Source organism: Aegilops tauschii, chromosome 6 (assembly GCF_002575655.3).
Source record: "Aegilops tauschii subsp. strangulata cultivar AL8/78 chromosome 6, Aet v6.0, whole genome shotgun sequence".
Lineage (NCBI taxonomy): Eukaryota > Viridiplantae > Streptophyta > Magnoliopsida > Poales > Poaceae > Aegilops > Aegilops tauschii.
This window is the reverse complement of record NC_053040.3, coordinates 37,243,357-37,258,316: the sequence shown is the minus strand read 5'-3', so window position 1 is coordinate 37,258,316 and position 14,960 is coordinate 37,243,357. Positions and strand designations below refer to the sequence as shown.

General features: G+C 45.8%; 2 protein-coding genes across 6 annotated transcripts; both read right to left on the bottom strand.

Moving 5' to 3' along the window:
- Positions 1-949: 949 nt before the first annotated feature.
- On the bottom strand, positions 950-5,810 carry LOC109748740 (fructan 1-exohydrolase). Of its 5 annotated transcripts, none has more exons than XM_073500932.1 (7): positions 5,489-5,810; positions 3,342-5,168; positions 2,395-3,257; positions 2,125-2,283; positions 1,662-1,903; positions 1,476-1,569; positions 950-1,388 (listed from the first exon to the last, which is right to left on the bottom strand). In XM_073500932.1, exons 2-7 carry the CDS (start codon positions 3,430-3,432, stop codon positions 1,182-1,184), a joined length of 1,656 nt encoding a protein of 551 aa, XP_073357033.1. In that variant the 5' UTR covers positions 3,433-5,168; positions 5,489-5,810; the 3' UTR covers positions 950-1,181. The 5 variants fall into 5 exon arrangements, with proteins under 5 accessions (XP_073357033.1, XP_073357036.1, XP_073357034.1 ...); XM_073500935.1 differs by having other exon boundaries at positions 4,932-5,168; XM_073500933.1 differs by having other exon boundaries at positions 3,342-5,009.
- Positions 5,811-9,724: 3,914 nt separating this feature from the next.
- Positions 9,725-14,380, bottom strand: LOC109748741 (fructan 1-exohydrolase). Its single transcript, XM_073500929.1, has 8 exons — positions 14,039-14,380; positions 13,807-13,883; positions 12,106-13,724; positions 11,142-12,019; positions 10,872-11,030; positions 10,408-10,649; positions 10,223-10,316; positions 9,725-10,135 (listed from the first exon to the last, which is right to left on the bottom strand). The coding sequence occupies exons 3-8, from the start codon at positions 12,152-12,154 to the stop codon at positions 9,929-9,931; spliced, it is 1,629 nt and encodes a 542-aa protein (XP_073357030.1). The 5' UTR covers positions 12,155-13,724; positions 13,807-13,883; positions 14,039-14,380; the 3' UTR covers positions 9,725-9,928.
- Between the last annotated feature and the right edge of the window lie 580 nt (positions 14,381-14,960).

The window sequence follows — 14,960 nt, the reverse complement described above, 5'->3', positions numbered from 1 at the left end:
GACCTCGACAACACAATGTTGCTGCCCGCTGATGACCAAGCCAAAAGAGGATAAGTTGCATGGGAAACATATTGAAACCAAAGGAACATAAAGCTAGGGGGGACGACAAGCATCCAGACCAAGTGTTGCAGGCACTAGGAAGGCTCAGGGACTTGACGAATCGCAGCAACGCTGATGTCGGGGAGGGGATCCCACAGAGAATCGAGGGTGACGAACTACCACACAATAGGACGACACCCACAGGCGAGCACCAAACAGAGTATAGTAGACCAGAACTCGTCGGCTCAACACCAAAGCCACCTCTCAAACAAAGTTGGCACCAATCACACACATGCTAGACGACGCCCCTAGGGAGGTCACAACGCCACCGCTGAACCCGAATGGGATTGTAGGTTTTCACCTTGGATCGAGGGGGGAGAGGAAACCTCGGTGATGCCTCCTACAAGGAGCACAACACCAGCGAGGGTTGCCACCATAGTGATCGGCCAGGCCAAACAGGGACCTCTCTTGGTCTCGATACTCATACCACCTAGCCTGTCATACAACTCAACTGGTGACCAACGACCATTAGTGCCAACGGCTAGATCCGCCGGGAAGTAGAGGGGAAGATGTGGCACTGACCTTTGAATCGGATGCCAGAGGCGACCCTGCAGCCCACGAACCACGCACCGCACTCGGCGTCGCCTCGCCGGACCGCATCAATAGACGCCCTTGCCGCTCAGACAATGCCGCCTCTCCACTCGTGGTTCTTGCCTTGGTACCCACAGTCCCTTCACCCAAGCAAGGGAGCAGTCGAGACCTCACCGTCACCATCATCAGCGGCCGCGCAGGTTATCCCAGTGTCTGCCTCCGGCGGTGGCAAGAAGTGGGGAAGGGAGGAGGTACCCTAGTTACCCTCAAATCGCCCACATGGATTTTGCTTTTTTTCCCAAGACCTCCACAAATCTCATTTCATCGCGAAAATTGGCATGCATGTGAAACACACATCAATGTTTGTTGAAAAAAAAACAGAATTTTTTGAAATTTTTACATATTTTTTTGATTTTACTGTAGCAACGGGTGCACGTGAGCTCGAGCTCACACACTCCATGTCCCTATTATCTCCTGTTAACTGTCCTTATTTCTGCCAGGCAGTGCTCATGAATGATAAAAGAATCGAGAAAATCAAATTGCTCCTCTGTTTAAATAGCACTCCTACCATTCTCCACATTCACATGTGCGTTCCTCATGGTCCATGCGCTGAGCTGTGGCACCCTCACCGTGGCACTTCCATTGTTGAAGGCATACATGTGGGCCCTGCCAACATCGGCGAGCACCGCTGGATAAACTCTGGACGTGATGCAAACCCTACCACCACCACCGAAGCTCTCCACCGCCGACCGATCAATCTGCAAGGCAGCATCCATCCATCCATTTTCAACTCTGACATATAGGAAGTGAATAAAAGGAGAAATAGCAGAGCCTCCTTAGCTTACTAGAGTTCTGAGAGATATCTTCCTCTCCTTTGCAAGATCAAGTTCAAAGAAGCCTCCATAGGCTGGTGTGTACGGTGATGGTCTGATGGAAGACCTGTGCAAAGAAAAGAAAAAAAATCAATTTAGTTTTCGGACTTTTATGGAGAAGACTAAGCAAAATTAAGGAAAAAATATATAAGCACTGACCTTCTTAGATCAGAGCACATGAGTATCATGTACTTTTGCTGTGACTTGTAGACTCTGAAGTGCACGACAGTGTGCTCATCCATGTTGTTGGAGGCCAGAATAACAAGTCCAAATGGCCCTATACCACCATGAACCGATGCACCGGCTTCACAGCAATGCTTCTCAGGGTCCAAAAGCCAGGAAGGATCAAAAGGTTCGGCGGCATTGATGGACGTCAGCTCAAAATATATCTCCACATCAGCCTGTTTCAAGAAAACTTGTGCCTGATTAGCTACAGTTGCTCTTAAAAATACACGACACACCAAAGCTTCAGAATATATACTTGTCCTTTTGCTGAAAAATGCACTATATGAATAATTAGTAATTATCAGAAGGCCCTACAGTTCTTACTGGCATGACACATTTTGAAATAACATAAATTCTCCCAAAGACCAAGTAAGCCTGACTGTGAAAAGGAAACTACCTGAAAAGTATCAACTCCATTGATCTCAAACATATCTCCCTTGTTGAGCTCTAGTCCTTGATGGTTGATTTCATTTGTTCGAAGGGACTCAATCTCATCAACTGGCCATTGCAACAACTGCTTGCCATCACTATCTAACCAAATCGTCCTGGGGATTGTCTAAACATAATAAAAATTGAGCTTAAATATGCTACATTGATTTGCTAAATCAGTTAAATCGTTATTCCAATATGATATGAAACACGGCCAATTAGGGGCGGATTTTCTTACATGGATTCCTGCCCAACCTTTTGCAACATCATCTGAGCGACAATCTGCCTCCTGAGACCAACCCCATATGATCCTCCTGCCCTTTTTCGAGTCAAAGAATGACTTTGAAGCATAGAAATCGCCATAATCGATCCTCAGCCACAGCCGACAGTCATCTACGATAGTATCTGGCACAAAGGCATCACGTTTGAGATCATAAACCCCAATCAAGTACTTGTCAAAGTAACCCACGCTCATTTTGAGGGCATGCTTGGCGCCTCTTGGGATTGATACGGACATGTCCAGTCCACTGTTATTGCCCGGCAATACCGCAAAGAAATCCGGGCACTCCCACATATTGGACAAATTATGAGAATACAGTGGGTGATCAACTCTTGTCCAACTCAGAAAGTCTTCACTCTTGTACAAAAGTGCAGCGTTGTAGCTGTACAGCTGAGCACCAACTGCTATCCTCCATAGTCCATCTGGTCCGATCCAACCGGTCGTCGGATCCCTGAAGCAGCTTCTGTTCAAACCCGGTACTACCGGTTGGATCACTGGGTTATTGCCTGCTTTCGTCCATTCTCGCAGGTACGGGTCAGACGGATTCTTGGGAAACAAAAGGTTTTGGACCTGACAGTTGTCTCTGCTGACACCGGTGTATAGGATGACCGGTTGACCACCAGACAGAATTGTGGCTGAACCGGTCCAGCAGCCATCTATGTCACTCGGATTATCCGGTTCTATCACGGGTTCAAGCTGGATCCAGTTGACGAGGTCTGTCGAAACTGAATGGCCCCAAGCTATGTCACCCCAACACCAGAGGGCGCAGTGGGGGTTATACTGGTAGAAATTATGGTAGATGCCTTTGTAGTACATTAGTCCTGAAATATTTATAAAGGAAGTATAAGTTGTAGAATACTGCAACTCCTTTTTATTTAGAGGTGTTTGTGCTGAGATATTCATACCACATGGATCTTTTGTGTCGTCATAGATTCCCAAGGATCGCCAATCCATCGGATATTTGGAAAAAAGTGAGAGAATGCATGTCAGTTTCATGCAACAGATGTAGAATGATCCATGTGGCCAGTTATGGAAGGGAAAAGCGCCATACTTTGCCTAACTGAATTTGATCTGGCCAAAAGTAACACTAACGGTGGAGCAAATATGGACAATATGGAAATGGCATAAATCTTGGCGAGAAGGTACATAGCACTATTTCTGCAATGAATACTTCTATTTTATTTTGCGCAAGCATCTATGGCTATCATCATCTTATGGCAGTATTACTCAAAATCTAACTACAGCATTCAGCAAGAGACTTGAACAAGCAATGAGCTGGCCACCAAACTTTTTCCATCGTCTCTATTCATTTTTTTACACGAAAAAGACAGTTCTGTAATGATAGTACTGCCAAAAATATTATGTACATTTTAACAAGCATATTATTTAATACTGGCACACAAAATTAAGATTGAGTAGTGTGTTCAACTTGGCTTCTCCACGTGGGCAAGCCACTAAACAATCAGATCACATGATTTTTCATGGACCAAGAGGCAAGAACAAGAAAACACACATGAAAGCAGAGTGGCATACACCAACAGATGACCCAGAAAGCAGAGATGAAGCCTAAAGGAAATAAAAAGAAAGGAAACCAAACCAGAGACATGATCAGATGAACATACCATTGATCCAGTTCCTGGGAGGCTGGAAGTGGTAGGCAGTCCTATACGTCGTGCTGACAATATAGGGGACCTCTGGAGACTGTGAACAGGGGGAGACCTCTGGAGACAGTGGACAGAAGGAGACCTCTGGAGACTGTGGACAGAGGGAGCATCTCCCTCCACTCCCATTGCTGCTGCTGTTGGAGAAGAAGAGGTTGGTTACAGAGGAGGAGAGGAAGAAGAGAGCAGGGAGAAGGACGAAGGCCCAAGGTAGCGCCATGGCGACAGAAGGAATGAGAGAGTGAGGAGTGGGGAGAAGAGATCAACGATTTATGGGGGTGTGTTGTGACATGTGAAGGCGCCGTCGTTTATGGAGCTGTTTGGTTAGGTGACACTCAAGAGTCTCTTTCAGATAGATTTTTCTGGGGGGCCTCCGGAGAGTGTGGACAGTCTGGACAGAGGAGGAATCTCCCTCTTTGCTGCTGCAGGGGAAGAGGCTGCAGGAGGAGGAGGGCAGCGGCGCCGGCGTGGGCTCAAGGTATTCATCGCCATGCTGGAAGAGGCAGTGCCGGTTTAGAGAGGAGATGTAGGAAATGTCGTGGCAGAGAATGAGCACCGAGGCGGCTGTGGTGTGTGTGGGCGGCACGGGGGCATACAACGCCTGGTCGGCTGGACTTAGCGCCAGTGACGGACCCACGATTGGCTGACGCCCCAGGGAAGAAACTAATGGTCAAAAAACACCTAAAACCCCAACTTTAAGGCATACAAAAGTCAAACTATGTTGCATAACTAACCAGATCCCAAACACAATATTCAATGGCAGTATTTTTTCAATGATGGTCAACTCATAAAGTAAAACATAGCAAAAATGATATATAGCAGAAATAATAGTACAAAAGATGGTACCAAATCAAATGATTTATTGATCTGAGCTTCCCATGAATACATCTTCAATTGTAGAAGAAGGTAAGCCTGCAATGATTTGAAATGCAAATCCGTACATCTTCAATAGATATAATACGAGGAAAGTTATCAATTGTTTGAGTTAAAGGACCAGTTCCCGTAGATCCCGCGGTTTGAACTTGAAAAAAAAATATTTTTCAAGAACAGCTCGAGAGGGGCAAGAGGTTCCTGAATTTCATTAAAAAAAGAGAGAATTGCCCGGTTAATTAGGGATAGCTGGTTGAAAACCAGATACAAACACATGCACACACACCTACAACACGATTGATAAAGGAACAACCGTGCAAAAACAAAATATCATTGTCTTTTTTCTCTTATTCGTTTTGCCTTCCTGTAAAATTACATAGAAACAAAAAATACTAAATCGATTTCAACATTTTACAAAACTGTAGACTTACAAGACTAAGGGAAGGAAACAACACTGAATTTCAATCAAGTTATCAAACAGTGGCATTTGCTAACAGGGTTGAGATGAGCAGCAGGGATACCTGTGCTTTGCGTGCGAGCTGCTGTGGCAGAATTGAACTGGGCGCCGGCCTCCGGGGTTGCACCTCTCCTCGAGACCTGGACTGGGCGAACAGGGCGATCGCCGCCTCGCCGGGGCTGCAGAGGAAGCCGTCAACCAAGATTCCAAGGAGCAGAAGAAGGGGAGGACTGGACTGCCCTCTGCCGCACAGGGCTGGCCGGCTCCCGGCTGGGCATGGCGAACGAATAATGGGTCGGCCGGCGGCGAGCGTGTGGCGGCAGGCAGGCGGCAGCCCAGGCAGGGTAGGGTTCTTTTCTTTCTCGTCAGAGTGCTCGCGCAGCCGCACGGTCGCACTGCTTCTCTTTTTTTTTTTATCACTGTGTATTATTGGGCTTAGTCTCAGGCCTAGCTAGGATTAGAAGTGGGCTACGCCCCAGGCCCAATTCTTTTTTCTAGATAGGGCTGGGAAATTTTCTGACGCCCCAGGCCATTGCCTCCGGCAGATCCTATATATAGCGCGCTAGAGAGCAACAAATTGAGGAGCGTTTCTTCGGAAGCCTCCCAAAGGGTCACTTGGGATGGGCTAAGAGCGCGCCACTCGGCCGCCACCACAATGTCGCGCTCTGGGCGTTTCCTCCGTTTTTTTATTTTTCCGCACACGTTTTCGGCCTTTTAGATGTTTGGGAGGAGGGGGGGGGGGGGCGAGGGGGTCGGCTTTTCGGCTTTTCATCGGTTTTTCTTAACTTCTCGACAAAAAAAATACAAGAAAAACATGTTTTTTTTCTCCACGAGAGGCGCGGCCGTGCCTTTCGGAAACGGAAAAAAATGTGTTTTCTTTTTTTTATTCCACGAGAAGTTTCTTTTTCAATTTCCGAGAGGCATGGCGGTGCCTCTCGGAAATGAAAAAAAAAAAGCATTTATTTTCTCCCGTGAGAGGCACAGTTTTGCTTTCGCGAGAGGAACGGATTTGCTTCCACAAGAGCCACGGCCATGCCTCTCGGAAACGAAAAAAATGTATTTTCATCTTTTTTCCTTCCGCGAGAGGCACGGCCGTCCTTTTCAAAAATGGAACAAATGTTTCTTTTTTTTGCTTCCACGAGAGGCACGGTCGTGCCTCTCGGAAAGGAAAAAACGAGCTCCCGGTGTGGTTTTTTCGTCCGGTTTTTTCGTGAAAAAAAGTTCGTCAAAACCTATCAACATTGGATCTATTTTTGCAGATCTCTACGCGAGGACCCAATTTTTTTTCTTTTTATATTTTCTCTTCTTTTTTTACTTTTATTTTTTAGTTTTGTTTTTTTCCTTTTTATTTCTTTTCGTATTTTCTTTTTAAAAAATTTGAGAAACTAAATTCGTGAATATTGTCTAAATCATATATATATTTTAAAATCATGAACACATTTTTTACAAATATGTGAACATTTTTCGAAATGCATGAATAATTTTGCGAAATAGGGCATTTAATTAAAATTCGTGACCATTCTATCCAACTGTAAACATTTTTTCAATTTAAAACTAATTTTTAAATAGTACATATTTTTAAAATTTCTTAAACAATTTTTACAAATTAGTGCACATTATTTTAAACCATGAACATTTTTTGAATTTCTGAACATTTTGTTGAAAACATGATTTTTTTAATTAACGAATATTTTGGAAATCACTAAAAAAATAATGAATCGCAAGCATTTTTTATTGCTTTATTTTTATTTATTAAAATTGCAAAAGAAAATCCGAACTTTTGTAATCCGAATTATCTAAATAGAAAAAACAAGAAAAACAGCAAATAAAACAAAAAATAAAAAAAGGAAAAAATCAAAATTAATAAACCGAGAGCTCGGACATGGGCCGGCCCAAACGGGCGCGCTGTGGAGCGAGGGATGCGCACTGCCGCATAGGATCACCCATTGGCTGGGCTGCCTGGGGCCAGCTCCATCGTTGCTTAGCGCAGTAACACGAGGGAGCTCCTATTCGACGCATTTTGCGTGAAATAGCCACCTGACGCACGCGCACGGACCCCCTGACTGGGCCGGCCTAATAGTGGGCGTTGTAGCGAGCGCGTCTGTTTGCAGTAGCGCAGCGATGTTAAAAAAAGCACGGGAAGTCTTGCTAGGATTCAAAATCTAGACCTCCATCTTATGTAGGAGAGCAGCTAACTAGTAGACCAAACAAGCGTTGGTGCAAAAGGGTGAGCGTGCTGGTATAAGAGCTAATTCCATGGCAGAATCCAAAAAAAATGAATTTCTTCAAACATTCCTTGGAAATTGTGAATTTGTATTAACGACGAGCAATGTTTGAAAATCCGACAATTTTTTGAACAACTCGGACACATTTTCCAATTTCAAAAAATAAAAAACTTGAACATTTTTCGACATAAACAATTTTTGAAATTCCTGAACATTTGCTGAAACCTGAACAAAAAATTGATAATGAATTTTTTTGGAAGCTGCAAACATAATTTTTAAGAAAAAAATGAATTGTTGAATAATTTACCCTAAAAATTTTAAAACTCGAATATTTTTGAATTGTTGAATAATTTTTTTAAAGCACAAACATTTTTTGAAATTCCCGAACATTTTCTGATTAAGTGTTCGAGCGCATCGAGAGCTGTGGCGGCCGGGCATGGGGAGATTGAGTGTTCGACGAAATGCTGCACTAAAGTATTCCCACTTGCACCAAGGTATTCCTACTTGACCCGGCGTATCGTAAAAAACACCATGATACATTTTTTAGAACAAAGATTCAAGAGCCTGGCTTTATATTAACAAATCCATCAACTGATCAAGATTACAACCAACAAGAAAGGCAATCATCAGAGAGCAAGAAAAAAGAAAAGCCAAAAGCCAAAATATACAAGGATGTACTAAAACAACTTACAACCCAACCCACTCGACAAGCACTCAAACCGAAAGTAATGAAGTGTCGCTTGAAGAAGGGGTTGCCCAAGCATAAGACAAATACACCATAAAAGGAGCAGCTAGCCACCCAAAGAACGCTACCACCGACGCATCATTAAGAACCATGGAGATCCCCACCTTCTATCTCCCTCCCCGAAGAGGGACCCTACCCCCTCGTCTGGGCTTTAAGGATGCCACGCCGTCGGGCGAAGGAGTTGTTCACCCTAGACCTACGAAATGTGTTGTCTTGAGGCCACGTAGGTAGAACGACTGCATATGCCCCCCTTGCCACCGCGGGCAGACCATGACAACTACAATGTTGCTGCCCGCCAATGACCAAGCCAGAAGAGGATAAGCCGTAGGGGAAACATATTGAAACCAAAGGAACAAAGAGCTCAATGAAAACGACAAACATCCCGAGCAAGTGTTATAGCCACTAAGAAGGCTCGGTGACTTGATGAACCACCGCGACGCTGATGTCGGGGAAGGGATCCCATGCGGGATCGAGGGTGACGAACCACCGTGCAATAGAAGGACGTCCACGGGCGAGCACTAAAACAGAGTATAGCATATCAGAACTCGTCGTCTCGACAACAAAGCCGCCTCTCAAACAAAGCTGGCACCCTTCACACATAGCACCACTCATATGCCTCCCCCATGCTAGACACCACCCTCCCCAAGAAGGTCATGACGCCACTGGCTTATCCGAATGGAACCTCGGTGGTGCCTCATAGGAGCGCAACTCTTGCGGGCGTTGTGACCATCGTGATCGACCAACCCAAATAGGGACCTCTCTTGGCCCGCATACTCATACCACCTTGCCCGTCATACAACCCAACCGGTGACCAACGACTAGATTCGCCCGGAAGTGAGTCAGAGAGAAGATGAGGCACCAACCTTTAGATCTGATGCCAGAGACCACAGCCACAACCCATGAACCACCCACCACACCCTTGCCGCTCGAACGATATCGCCTCTCCACCCAAGGTCGCCGCCTCGGCACCCAAAGTCCCTCCGACCGAGCAAGGGAGGAGCAGAGACCTCACCATCACCCTCATCGGCGTCCGCGCAGGCAATCTCAGTGGCTGCCTCCGACAGTGGCGAGGAAAAGAGAGGAAGGGAGGGCGGGTACCCTAGTCACCCTCGAATCGCCCGCGTGGGGACGATGCGAGAGCCAGACATTTTTTCCATTGAACTTCCCACCATAAATAGAGGCAGTGTACTTTTTGCAACAATAAAGACGAGTCAGCGGGACATCTCAACACCGTGAAGGGGCATAAGACATGTTTGCTCACCGAGTCTTGTAACCACTTTAAAACGTTTCAAGAGATTCTTATGTGTGACTGAAGTACTCATCCCGTGAATTTCATGACTAGTGTGTGTTTCTATAAAAATTGATACAAGTAACTGAGATGGGATGGGCATACTAAGTAGTAACTACGTACAATATATGAATACTGAGATCAAAGAAATGATAGGCTATTTTTTTCCTGCCGAATGTCCTTATTTTTGCCAGGCAATGCTCATGAATGATGGTAAAAGAATCGAGGAAATCAAATTGCTCTGTTTTAAATAGCACTCCAACCCTTCTCCACATTCACTTGTGCCTTCCTCATGGTCCATGCGCTGAGCTGTGGCACCCTCACCGTGGCACTTCCATTGTTGAAGGCATACATGTGGGCCCTGCCAACATCGGCGAGCACCGCTGGATAAACTCTGGACGTGATGCAAACCCTACCACCACCACCGAAGCTCTCCACCGCCGACCGATCAATCTGCAAGGCAGCATCCATCCATCCATTTTCAACTCTGACATATAGGAAGTGAATAAAAGGAGAAATAGCAGAGCCTCCTTAGCTTACCAGAGTTCTGAGAGATATCTTCCTCTCCTTTGCAAGATCAAGTTCAAAGAAGCCTCCATAGGCTGGTGTGTACCGTGATGGTCTGATGGAAGACCTGTGCAAAGAAAAGAAAAAAAATCAATTCAGTTTTCGGACTTTTATGGAGAAGACTAGGCAAAATTAAGTAAAAAAACATAAGCACTGACCTTCTTAAATCAGAGCACATGAGTATCATGTACTTTTGCTGTGACTTGTAGACTCTGAAGTGCACGACAGTGTGCTCATCCATGTTGTTGGAGGCCAGAATAACAAGTCCAAATGGCCCTATACCACCATGAACCGATGCACCGGCTTCACAGCAATGCTTCTCAGGGTCCAAAAGCGAGGAAGAATTAAAAGGTTCGGCGGCATTGATGGACGTCAGCTCAAAATATATCTCCACATCAGCCTGTTTCAAGAAAACTTGTGCCTGATTAGCTACAGTTGTTCTTAAAAATACACTGACACACCAAAGCTTCAGAATATATACCTATCCTTCTCCTGAAAAATGCACTATACAAATAATTAGTAATTATCAGAAGGCCCTACAGTTCTTACTGGCATGACACTTGTCGAAATAACATAAATTCTCCTGAAGACCAAGTAAGCCTGTCTGTGAAAAGGAAACTACCTGAAAAGTGTCAACTCCATTGATCTCAAACATATCTCCCTTGTTGAGCTCAAGTCCTTGATGGTTGATTTCATTTGTTCGAAGGGACTCAATCTCATCAACTGGCCATTGCAGCAACTGCTTGCCATTGCTGTCTAGCCAAATCGTCCTGGGGATTGTCTAAACATAATAGAAATTGAGCTTAAATATGTTACATTGATTTGCTAAATCAATTAAATCATTATTCCAATATGATTTGAAGCACAGCCAATTAGGGGCGGATTTGCTTACATGGATTCCTGCCCAACCTTTTGCAACATCATCTGAACGACAATCTGCTTCCTTAGACCAACCCCATATGATCCTCCTGCCCTTTTTCGAGTCGAAGAATGACTTCGAAGCATAGAAATTGCCGTAATCGATCTTCAACCACAGCCGACAGTCATCTACGATAGTATCTGGCACAAAGGCATCACGTTTGAGATCATACACCCCAATCAAGTACTTATCAAAGTAACCCACGCTCATTTTGAGGGCATGCTTGGTTCCTCTTAAGATTGCTGCGGACATGTCCAGTCCAGTGTTATTGCCTGGCAATACCGCAAAGAAATCCAGGCACTCCCACATATTGCACTCCACAATATTGGATAAGTTCTGTGAATACAGTGGGTGATCAACTCTTGTCCAACTAAGAAAGTCTTCACTCTTGTACAAAAGTGCAGCAGTGTAGCTTTTCAGCTCAGCACCAACTGCTATTCTCCACAGTCCATCTGGTCCGATCCAACCGGTCGTCGGATCCCTGAATTGGCTTCTGTTCAAACCTGGTACTACCGGTTGGATCACTGGGTTATTGCCGGTTTTGGTCCATTCTCTTAGGTATGGGTCAGACGGGTTCTTGGGATGCACAAGGTTTTGGACCTGACACTTGTCTCTGCTGCCACCGGTGTATAAGATGACCGGTTGACCACCAGACAGAATTGTGGCTGAACCGGTCCAGCAGCCATCTATGTCACTGGGGTTATCCGGTTCTATCACGGGTTCAAGCTGGATCCAGTTGACAAGGTCTGTCGAAACCGAATGGCCCCAAGTTATGTCACCCCAACACCAGAGGGCGCAGTGGGGGTTATACTGGTAGAAATTATGGTAGATGCCTTTGTAGTACATTAGTCCTGAAATATTTATAAAGGAAGTATAAGTTGTAGAATACTGCAACTCCTTTTTTGTTTAGAGGTGTTTGTGCCTGAGATACTCATACCACATGGATCTTCCGTGTCGTCGTAGATTTCCAAGTATCGCCAATCCATCAGATATTTGGAAAAAAGTGAGAGAATGTCAGTTTCATGCAACAGATATAGAATGATCCATGTGGCCAGTTATGGAAGGGAAAAGCGTCATACTTTGCCTGACTGAATTTGGTCTGGCCAAAAGTAACACTGACGGTGGAGCAAATATGGACAATATGGAAGTGGCATAAATCTTGGCGAGAAGGTACATAGCACTATTTCTGCAACGAATACTTCTATTTATTTTGCGCAAGCATCTATGGCTATCATCATCTTATGGCAGTATTACTCAAAGTCTAACAGCAGCATTCAGCAAGAGACTTGCACAAGCAATGAGCTGGCCACCAAACTTCTCCATCGTCTCCATTCATTTTTGACACAAAAACGGCAGTTCTGTAATGATAATACTGCCAAAAATATTATGTACTTTAACAAGCATATTATTTAATACTGGCACACAAAATTAAGATTGAGTAGTGTGTTCAACTTGGCTTCTCCACGTGGGCAAGCCACTAAACAATGAGGTCACATGATTTTTCATGGACCAAGAACAAGAAAAAACACACGAAAGCAGAGTGGCATACACCAACAGATGATCCAGAAAGCAGAGATGAATGAAGCCTAAAGGAAATAAATAGAGAGGAAACCAAACCAGAGACATGATCACATGAACATACCATTGATCCAGTTCCTGGGAGGCTGGAAGTGGTAGGCAGTCCTGTACCTCGTGCTGACAATATAGGGGACCTCTGGAGACTGGGGACAGGGGGAGATCTCTGGAGACAGTGGACAGAAGGAGACCTCTGGAGACTGTGGACAGAGGGAGCATCTCCCTCCACTCCCATTGCTGCTGCTGTTGGAGAAGAAGAGGTTGGGTACAGAGGAGGAGAGGAAGAAGAGGGCAGGGAGGAGGACGAAGACCCAAGGTAGCGCCATGGTGACAAAAGGAATGAGAGAGTGAGGAGAGAGGAGAAGAGATCAAGGATTTATGCGGGGGTGTTGTGACATGTGAAGGCGGCGTCGTTTAAGGAGCTGTTTAGTTAGGTGACACTCAAGAGTCTCTTTCAGATAGATTTTTCTGGGGGGGCCTCCGGAGAGTGTGGACAGTCTGGACAGAGGAGGAATCTCCCTCTTTGCTGCTGCAGAGGAAGAGGCTGCAGGAGGAGGAGGAGAGCAGCGGGGCCGGCGTGGGCTCAAGGTATTCATCGCCATGCTGGAAGAGGCGGTGCCCCGGTTTAGAGAGGAGATGGAGGAAACGCCATGGCAGAGAATGACCACACCGAGACGGGTGCGGTGCGTGTGGGCGGCACACGGGGGCATAAAGTGCCCGGTCGGCTGGACTTAGCGCCAGTGGGGGAGCCAGGATTGGCCGCCGCCCCAGGCGAGAAACTAATGGTCAAAAAACACCTACAACCCAATTTTAAGGCATACAAAAGTCAAACTATGTTGCATGACAAACCAGATCTGAAACACAATATTCATGGCAGTATTTGTTCAATGATGGTTCAACTCATATAGTAAAACATATAAAAAATGATATATTGATCTGAGCTTACCATGAGTACATCTTCAATTGTAGAAAAAGATAAGCCTTCAATGATTTGAAATGCAAATCAGTACATCTTCAATAGACATAATACGAGGAAGTTTATCAATTGTCTGAGTTAAAGGACCTGTTCCCGTGGCTCCCGAGGTCTGAACTTGAAAAACAGAATGTCACTGTCTTGTTTCTCTTACTCATTTAGCCTTCCTGTAAAATTACATAGAAACAAAAGTGCTAAATCGGTTTCAACATTTACAAAACTGCAGAATTACAAGACTAAGGGAAGGAAACAACATCGAATTTCAACCAAGTTACCAAACAGTGGCATTTGCTAGCGGGATTGAGATGAGCAGCAGGGATACCTTGGCTTTGCGTGCGAGCTGCCGTGGCGGAATTGGACTGGGCGCCGGGCGCCGGGGTTGCTCCTCTCCTCGAGACCTGGACTGGACGAACAGGGTGATCGCCGCCTCGCCGGGGCAGCAGCCTGCAGAGGAAGCTGTCAACCAAGATTCCAGGAAGGAGAAGGGGAGGACTGGACTGCCCTCAGCCGCACGGGGCTGGCCGGCTGGGCATGGCGAACGGATAATGGGTAGGCCGCGGCGGGGCACGGCGGCCGGCGGCGAGCGTGTGGCGGCAGGCAGGCGGTAGCCCAGGCAGGGTAGGGTTATTTTCTTTCTCGTCAGAGTACTCGCGCAGGCGCAGCCGCACGGTCGCACTGCTTTCCTTTTTTTGATCACTGTGTATTATTGGGCTGAGTCTCAGGTCCAGCTAGGATTAGAAGTGGGCTGCGCCCCAGGCCGAATTCCTGTTTTCTAGATATAGGGCTGGGCAGACTCAAGAAAAAAAAGATATAGGGCTGGGAAAATTTCTGACGGATCAGGCCATTGCCTGGGCCCAGCTCCACCGTTGCTTAGCGCCGTAGCCGTGGTTGAACGCGACGCCGTACCGCGTCGGCAGAATGGAGCCGAGGTGGAGCACCATGAGCGGCACTGCGTGCCTGGCGGCGAGCGCGTCGAGAGCTTTGGCGACCTGGAGTGGGGAGACTGACCTGAAGATGTTCGACGGAATGCCGCACTAAGGTATTCCCACTTGACCCTAAAAAAAAGTATTCCCACTTGACCCGGCATATCGCAAAATATATCATCATAAAAAAAATCTATATATATACATAATTCCATCTCCACCTAATAATAAAAAACTACTACTTCCGTTCATCCGTCTTAAAATTACCTCTGAAGTTGACACAAATTATCCACTATGCCACCTATAAGTGGAAAAGCAATC

Bases quoted from the DNA above. Each gene is read 5' to 3' on its own strand.
- LOC109748740 (XM_073500931.1), bottom strand. From the start codon at position 3,432: ATGAAACTGACATGCATTCTCTCACTTTTTTCCAAATATCCGATGGAT. The intron at 1,904-2,124 runs GTAGTTTCCTTT...TTCTTGAAACAG, and splicing joins ATGGAGTTGATACTTTTCAG to GCTGATGTGGAGATATATTT. The intron at 1,389-1,475 runs GTAAGCTAAGGA...GCTGCCTTGCAG, and splicing joins AGATATCTCTCAGAACTCTA to ATTGATCGGTCGGCGGTGGA.
- LOC109748741 (XM_073500929.1), bottom strand. From the start codon at position 12,154: ATGGATTGGCGATACTTGGAAATCTACGACGACACGGAAGATCCATGT. The intron at 12,020-12,105 runs GTATGAGTATCT...TAAATATTTCAG, and splicing joins CGACACGGAAGATCCATGTG to GACTAATGTACTACAAAGGC. The intron at 10,136-10,222 runs GTAAGCTAAGGA...GCTGCCTTGCAG, and splicing joins AGATATCTCTCAGAACTCTG to ATTGATCGGTCGGCGGTGGA.